The 8,750-nt window shown below is 41.3% G+C and overlaps 1 protein-coding gene across 1 annotated transcript; it reads right to left on the minus strand.

Moving 5' to 3' along the window:
- Positions 1–3,115: 3,115 nt before the first annotated feature.
- LOC133926779 (uncharacterized) lies at positions 3,116–5,630 on the minus strand. The gene is made up of 5 exons (XM_062372861.1): positions 5,162–5,630; positions 4,121–4,277; positions 3,860–3,910; positions 3,683–3,775; positions 3,116–3,410 (listed from the first exon to the last, which is right to left on the minus strand). The coding sequence occupies exons 1-5, from the start codon at positions 5,308–5,310 to the stop codon at positions 3,351–3,353; spliced, it is 510 nt and encodes a 169-aa protein (XP_062228845.1). The 5' UTR covers positions 5,311–5,630; the 3' UTR covers positions 3,116–3,350.
- Between the last annotated feature and the right edge of the window lie 3,120 nt (positions 5,631–8,750).

Consider the following 8,750-nt stretch of genomic DNA (forward strand, 5'->3'; position numbering starts at 1 on the left):
GCACCATCGTGAAGCTCGCGTCGAGGTCAAGTTAAGTCGTGAAGGCGCCGTGACTGTCCGATGAATAAAGAAGATAGACAAAAATGCCCTTAGTGGTAGGTAAGAGTGTACTATAAGAGATATATTTTAAGAAAAAGTTAGTAAACTTAGAAGTCAAGTTTTCTAGACTTATAAATAAAGAGGTATGGCTATGAGAGAGTTTGAACCAGCCATCTTGTACCACCTATTTGAGAGCTTAGAGTTAGGGTTTTAAAGCAGAGAAAGATAAGTGCTTAACCTATGTAATATGTGGGAGTTATGAGGATAAATCTTTGTAATCTGTCTAAAGTAAGATTGATCTCCTTGAGTAATGAAGTTTGTGTTTTTGTATATGCTTGAATTCTCATTCTTCTAGTTTCCCTCTATTAGTTCCCTGGCAAGTTTGCAAGTTTTTTTATTTTTGATTTTGATTTACGTTTTGGTTTTTGGGCTGAAATTTCAGCACCTTGTGAGGTCATTCCTCTTGTTGCTAGAGGTATAAAATTCACATACACACGCTTTGTGTGATGGGGTCTTGAATTCTCTTACCTTTAGATAATCAATTTGGAGAGTTTCGTTGCTTGGTGTTCATCTTTTCTTATTTTTTTGCAAGTTGTGATCTTTTGAGTGCTAAGACACATGGATTGATTTTAAATGGAACTTATGGTTCATATACCATCTTTGGAGTCGTGTTGCATCGATTTTCTCTTGTTAAAACTTCTCTTTATTTTTGTTTTCGTTTGAGTTTTGAGGTGCGTAGGGTGATCCAAATAGGAGAGGACCATCGATTTCGTAAAAAATTTGTTGAGACACCTATTCACCCACTCTAATCGTCAATCTCGTTACCACAATTTTAATCCACCCACAAGTATACCTGTTAAGCACGTCATAGTTCAATGCTTCTAGTCCAACCCATCTCATGCTAACCCCTACCTGTTCACTTAGCCATCTCAATGCACGTGCAACAACTCCACACCATGCCCACCCCAACCGCCTAACTCACATCTCGTCTATGCCAAGTTCGATCGTTGCCCTCAGAGTCACCCCTGGGTGGCGACCTTGGCTAGCCATCATCCCCGAGCTACCCCATCCCTGACCACCCCTGGCCCTGAGATGTCTCTGGCCACCCCAACTTCAAGTTAACACACCTAGCCCCAAGCCGTCTCATCCCCGATCGCCTCTCGCCTCTCGCCACCCCTAACCTCGAGCCGTCCCTGCTCTCGAGCGGTCGCCCCCGGTCATCCCCGACACCCGCCCCCATCCCAAAGCACCGCTCCCCGGGTGCCATCCTTGAGCATTGCCCCCGGCCCACTTCGGTCTTGTGAGTTTTGAGTACCCGATGGGCATGAATACGGGTATAATATTCTGCCAGTCATTCTTCACGAGTACGGGCCGAGTAACCAATTCAGGTCTTGGATCGGGTATTGCAAGACCTTGTATGACAGTTAATACGATGTCAATGGCTACCACGTCTCTATTTTGACGTTGTTTCTCCACGGATCCATATATAGAAACAGTTTATAAAAGGGCCTAATTCTAAAAATTCTTCCTTTCGAAGAAGGAAAAAGACAGGGGGAAAATGAATGACGTTTGCAAGGCCCCGATGGGCTTAAAGAAAAAAGGATTGTACTAGGCCACATCTCCGTCCACTTCTGTCCCCCTTCCCTCCTCCCTCCGTGCAGGCCCACCACAGCCTCCCCTCCCCGGGCGCTACCGACTGACGCAGCACAGATCCCCTAAACCCAACCCAAGCCGAACTATGTCGATGTTGATCTGGGTTGGCACCCTGGACGAACTACGTCGATGTTGAGGAAGTACCTAGAGCATCTGGTAATTTCATGGTGGGAGATGTGTCAGATTAGTAGGAAAAGTGTGATTTTGGTTAGGCCTGATGAGCACATAGCATGGAGAGCAGAAGCTGACATGGTGAGAGATGCTGATTCAGAAGTTCGGAGAGTCTTTTCTGAAATTCTTTGCCTAAATAGTCACCAGGTGTAAGAACGTGCAAATTTTTATTCACTAGCTGACTGGGTTCTACCGTGTCAGTAAATCAGTATAGCAAAGAATCTGTGTTGTACACTGTGATAATACGGATCAATAGAGAATTGCCAGCTGAAGACAGCTCTGCTCCGACAACATCTGGAACGGGCCAAGCAAAGCATTAAGGTGCTGGCTGACAAGCGAAGAACAGAACGGGTGTTCCAACTTGCCTATTGGCACAACGTGTACCACCTTGGCGGTCGCACTTTTCCTCTGTCCCGGTTCTTCTGTGGCGCCTCCTGCTCCGGCGGTGAGCGAGGCCTGAAGTCGGCCGGACTGCGTCTATTTTGCGTGTCCTCGGGCGAACAGCTTGCAGGTGTTCAATGCCAAGGAGGGGACTTACGAACTGCACAAACTCGACCAAGCTCCGGACGCGGACAAAGCATTCTGGTTATTTCCCGCCAATCCATAGGGGATCAATTAGGGACGCGTTTCTATTTCAATAAGTTATAATGTTAAGATCTGTTCGGTAGAGTTTGTCTTAATCCAAATTTTTTACGAGTAGTGATTCTCTGACTGAAAGTGATTCTTCAAATTTTTTAAATAAACTCTATAGAAGAAGTGATTCTACGAGGGAAGTGATTCAGTGGAAACTGATTTATCATTCTGAAAGCTGAAAACTATAAACTGTCGTTTAACAGAGTTCCTACTGATTTCACTCTAAAAACTGGTTTGAAAGCTCAGCCAAACATACTCTTAATTTGGTGTCTCATAAGTCTTTACCTTTGTAAAATGAAAGAAAGCTCCCATTGTAATTTCATCGGGAAAAGGAGATGAAGCCTCGATTGTGTTATGTGATTAGCGTGACCTTTGTTTGACCAATCAGTTCTGCTTGCATGGTCCAAAGGCCAAACCAGCCAAATTGTGCACCTCCGTTGTGCTTGCTTTGGATTCATGGAAATATTATGCCTACTCCACACAATATAGTTACTTTAGAGTCAGATGGATCCTTGTTTTATTGAACATGTAGCATGTTTCAAATTCAAATACTGAAGAATAGATCAACTCCCTGAGGGGAGTCAATGAACTTATGAGACACCAAATTAATGGTCACAAATTATCACGGAAACACTCACATTTTAGATTTACCAGAACAATGAAACTATCGAACAAATGTTCTGTACATCAATCCTGTGAACATCACCTGGACATACAACTATGTGCCACCAAAACTTCAACCTTAACAGCACTAGAGCACAGAGTTACAAATCTTACCAATACCTAAAGTAACAGAAAACTAGAGAAGCTTCTTCTCAAGTCCCTGCAAATGCTACCACAGTTCTTCTGCACCTTCAAAGGAACAATTGTCCTGCTGTAGCTATGGTAAACCCAAGCAATGCACCAGCAACAACCTGGGAGCAATTTAACACCAAAGAAGTTAGCAACATATAAAAAATGGTCCTTCATTTCGTTTCAACCAAAAAATGGTCCTTCATGAAGGTAAGCCACAAGCAGACAGTGGTGCTGACGAAGCTGCATGATGTTGATAACAGATAAGCATGTGGTGCCAAGAGGGGGGTTTGAGGTTCACTTGGAATCTACGTAACCACCATGCCAATAAGACATCGCTTTCATTTTGCAAAACTACAATAAAATACACAATAAAAAGGACATTTGAGCAAACCTGGGTTGGTGTATGGCCTAAAAGTTCTCGCAGTGGTCTTGTTTCGGACAAGGGATGTTCAGAAGGAAGCTCACAAACTATTTGATTCAATACCTGAAGATCGGAGAAAACAAGGAAAAGTTTAACAAGTTATTGGATCAACAGCAGAGATGGCACACGCAATGAGTTATTACATACCTCTGCTTGCTTTCCAGCATGCAGTCTGATACCAGAAGCATCGTACATCACCTGCCAATCAAGTCACAGAATGGAAATTTCTGAGACCTTCACCATTTGGGATTAACCGAAAGGATGCAATGCCAACACTCTACACCACAAATGTCCAATCAAAACTGGAAATTGGATCCAAGCAACAATGATATAAGTGTTCCTCTATCAAGAAGCAAGAAAAAAGATCTTTGAAAGGAACAGGGATGAGATGGATAACGGATAACCTACCACACTCGCGAATATTGTTGCTGTTGCAAAGAGGGCGCAGCCAAAGCCATCTTGGAAGCCAATCGCTATTGCTAGCGCTGTAACCGTTGCAGAATGTGATGATGGCATGCCACCAGAGCCGACAAGCTGCTTAGGATCCCATCTGTTCTCCTTGTACCTTAGTTTCAAAACTAACACACATCAAACTTATTGCAACATGAGGATCTACATCAGACACAGGTTGAGACTCTAGAACCGCAAAATTCATTGCTAATCTTACATAGGGCTAATGCTGAGCTACCGATGTACATAAAAAAACTATTGAAGAAACATGAGAGATTAAGGAAACAACGACCATGATGCAAAACCATTCTTTCATCTGCCATAATAAAGATCACAGTAAGTCACGCGTCTGTAAGAGTAACCAAATATACAACTTTTTCATGAGTACAAATGAGCACTGTGTGTTCATATTCCTGTCGTGGCTCAAACATCGATAGAGTACCACTCGGAGCTCCCTGAACATCTAATTGGAAATTGGAGTGTCGAAATCAGGGCCCACAATATTTTTGGAGAATTTGAATTTCTAGAATTTCTGACTCGTCTTCGTCCTGTTTAGATTTCTGATTGAATTGTTAAAGTGCATACAAAATCGATCAAAGGGTGGCCGTAGACATTGAAAATTGGACAGCCAAGCACAGATCAAATATAAACCAGCGATGCATTCCAGCTCAATTGTCACATGATTTAACTGGATCAAGGCCAACTCCTTTTGTTTCCAGCCCAATTCAACAGAAGCATCCAAAGAATCTGCGGAATTCCATCATATACGAGGCTAGTACATTTGTGACCAACCGTTCCTACGAGCAAATAAAAAAAGAAGAGGGATCGATTCGTATGCTCAGATCTCCAAGAAATGAAACAGGAGGAGAACAATGTCAAAACTCAGCTTTGACTTCCGGAATCGCGCGCGGATCCGATCACTCCCGACCCCGATCCCACAGCCAAACGCCAGCGAACGCAAGGAAAAGGCAGGGGAAGCAGGGAGACGGTCGGACTTACCATGTGACGAAGAACTTGATGGACTGCGCGACGGCGAACCCGAGCAGGGCGGCGACGAGGGGGTAGTTGTGGAAGACGGCGAGGTAGGAGAACCCCGCGGCGGCCGGCGGCGAGGAGGCGGCATCCGCGCCATCAGCACCGTCCCCCATGGCTGGACGGAGACCTCTTGGCTCCTGGACGGTCCTGGCCGGCGCTGCCTAATCCGGGCTGGCCCCTCTGCAGCACGTTACCGGACCGGAGCCTTTTGCTATATTTATAGCCTCCGCGCCCCGCGGTGTGCTAAATGTTTCTCCCCTCTCTCTTTCCCGTCCCTGCGTCGCACGGCTGCACAGCAGCAATGGCGACGGCAATTCGCTGCTCTATTCTACTAAGCTGCTACGGGAGGAGCCGAGGAAGGAACAAACACTCCGCAGATAATCAGGGGCGGACTCGGTCCGAAATCGACGGATGTCTGCTACCTACGCTAGAGCTACAGTAAAAGTATTTATAATACGCTAAACTAATAAAAATAAGTGGAGGCCTGTACCCCGCTCCTCTAGAGCTGAATCCGCACAGATTGCCTCTCTCTTTCATACGGCAGAGCTCTAGCTTGGGGCTCTCTGCTAATGCTTGTAGTTACACCTGTACGTACATATATTTAAATGAGTAATTTTATTTTTATTAGTAGGTGTGTATATGTAATACATGTGTAATTAATAATATTATGATAAGAATATACATATAAAATCAATAATATTGCAGTGAGAGTCGAAATTTAAAATAAAATACGGTGTATAAGTTTATGATCATCTATTATATTATTTAAGTAAACAATGGTGTAGAATTTTATAATCACCTATTACAATTATACTAATCGAAGTCATGAGAAAAATTTAGGTAAAAAAGAAAATAAATAATACAATAATCATAAGCAAAAGTAATAGCACAACTAATCTCTCATTCCCAACGATGCATTATCTGATACGTTTAACAAATTCTCATACAACTTCAGTAATATTGTCTTTAGATTTATTTCCGTACGTTTAATTTTTTTTACAATTAGCAGGTCAAACAAGAACTTTTTTCTTAACTCGTGCACAACCTGTAAGTGCATTATATTTTATTGTAATTATAAAAAAATTGCAAAAACAGATGATCAATTGCTTAATGTAAATCACAATGCAAATTGGTGGTTATAGTTATTTACTGTTCCACGTGTATAGCATCTAGACCACTAGTTAAGTGGTAAGTGTTCTGGTTATTAATGACAACCATATCATTGTGAATAACAAGTTTGTTTTAAAGGGTAATTAAAAGATTAGTTCATAAAATTGTTAGGTGATCTTAATCCCTTAATTGAATGGTTGAGTGATCAAAGGATGTGAACATCAAAATTAAGGAACTTCTAGTTCTAAGTGTCTCAATGAGATGGAGGACACTTATAGTAGCATATGGTTTCTTTTGTTCTTTGCGTATACTATAAATAGGGACTAAGAGTAGTAGTTTGATCAAGTTTAATCTAGATTTGATTGGATGCACACTCGTGAAATTCTAGCATTAGATAGCTCATTAATAAGTTGAAGTGAAGATAAAACTTAAATAAGTTTGAATTGGATAAGTTCTGAAAACTCTATACTCATAGGATGGCCTGGCGGTGAAGGCATTGCACATGTCAGATCTTTTATCTTGATATTCTTGTGCACAACGGATGATCTGGTGAAGAGAAGAAGAGAAGGTAGCAACACTGGAGTATTTTTCAAAAGAGGGATTTTAAGTTGAACACGTCGGATGGTCCGACGTACCATCAGAGGCTTTGCCGGAGTGAAGTCCAGAAGATTTCTTTGTGTTCATTGGAAAATGGACTCATACATGCCGAATGGTCCAGCGTGTACATTAGAGACTTCGCTGGAACATTTAGAGCTATAACGGCTAGTTTTGAGTGGACGATTCATATCGGATGGTCCAGTGTTTGAAGCATAAGCACGCTGGATAATTCAACATTCATGAAAAAAGTGAGAGGTTAGACAACAGCTAATTTTGGACCTCTAGCCTATATATACCCCATTATTTCATCTCACTAGGTAACCTTGCGATTCGAAAGAGTGATCAAGAGGCAAGAGGGTGCACTAGAGTGATTCTAACTGTAGTCTAGATTTGATTTGGATCAAGTGAAGTTATTGTCGTGTTACTCTTAGTGGTTGACAACACCTAGCCAGTTTTGGTGATTGGAGATGTCTTGTTGAACTCTTGAAGTTCTTATGGAAACCACAAGAGGAAGCTTTGTGCTTGGTTTGAAGCCTGCCAATCCGAAAATGTAGAATTGTCTATCATTAAGGAGCACGACTTAAGGGGGAGCGATATTCTTAGTGGATGCTTCAACGAGGATTATGGAGGAGTGCCAACTCTTCAATATCTTGAGAAAAAATTTGGTGTCTTCTTGCCCATCTCTTTACTTTGAGCATTTATTTTCTTACAAGCCAATGTTCTGTAATTCTCTTCTTGGTGTAGCTTGCATGTATTTTTGCTTAGCATTGTATCAAATTTGGTCATTTTTATTAGGGTATCAAATTAGTGTAGCTTTACTATTCATCTAGGATAATGTTATTTAGAGTTGGGTTGAAATAGTTTGTATTAGGGTCATTCACCCCCTCTTAGGCCATTCGATCATTTCAATTGATATCAGAGTCTCGTGCTCTTATTAGGCTTAACACACTAGAGTAGTGGCCCTCGGGATTGACGGTAGCGTGCTAAAGTTTGAAGTTGCTTATTGGAAAGTTCACATGATGAGCTATCTTGAGGCTATTTCCTTAAAAGTTTGGCTAGCCACCTCCGTTGGATTTGAAAAACCTTTTACCGAACAAGAAGTTAGATATAATGTTAAGGCTAAAAATGCTTTTTTTGAGGGAATTAGTGAAGAATTATTTTCTAGAGTAAGAAGCAAGGAGTTAATACATGATATTGGACCGGTCTATGTGAAATTCATAAGATCTCAAAGAAAATCAAGGAGGAAAGATATTATATGCTAATGAACAATCTTAATCAATTTAAGATGCTTCCTAACAATGAGTTATGCAATGATATGTATTATCACATGAACATGCTAATTGAGAAAATTAACTCACTTGAATTTACTCAATTGTCTCAAGGGGATATTATTTGTCATATCTTAATGATGTTTTCTAAGCCACAATACAACATTATTATATCTCTACTTCATGAGAAAGACATCAATGAGATGACCATCACCGATGCCGTGGGCAAGATTAATGTTCATGAGATATTCTTGTTTAGGGGTTCAAGATGAAGAATTTTTCTCTAGGAAGAATCTTGCTCTCAAGGTCAAAATGATTGGAAAAGATAATAAAAAGAAGAAGATAAAGCTTCCATCATCTAAGTGAAAGTGATGAAGATGAGGAGACGACTCCGACACCAAGCTTGTCCACCCCATGAGAAGAACAACAATGATGATATTCAAGTTGGGTAAGAAGGGCTACATCTATGATTCCATGAAGAATAAGTTTCGCTCAAAGAAATTTGATAAGTCCGGTGACGAAGATAAGAAGAAATGATACAATTATGGTGACTATAACCATATGTCATATAATTGCTT

This window comes from Phragmites australis, chromosome 1 (assembly GCF_958298935.1).
Source record: "Phragmites australis chromosome 1, lpPhrAust1.1, whole genome shotgun sequence".
NCBI classification, from domain to species: Eukaryota; Viridiplantae; Streptophyta; class Magnoliopsida; order Poales; family Poaceae; genus Phragmites; species Phragmites australis.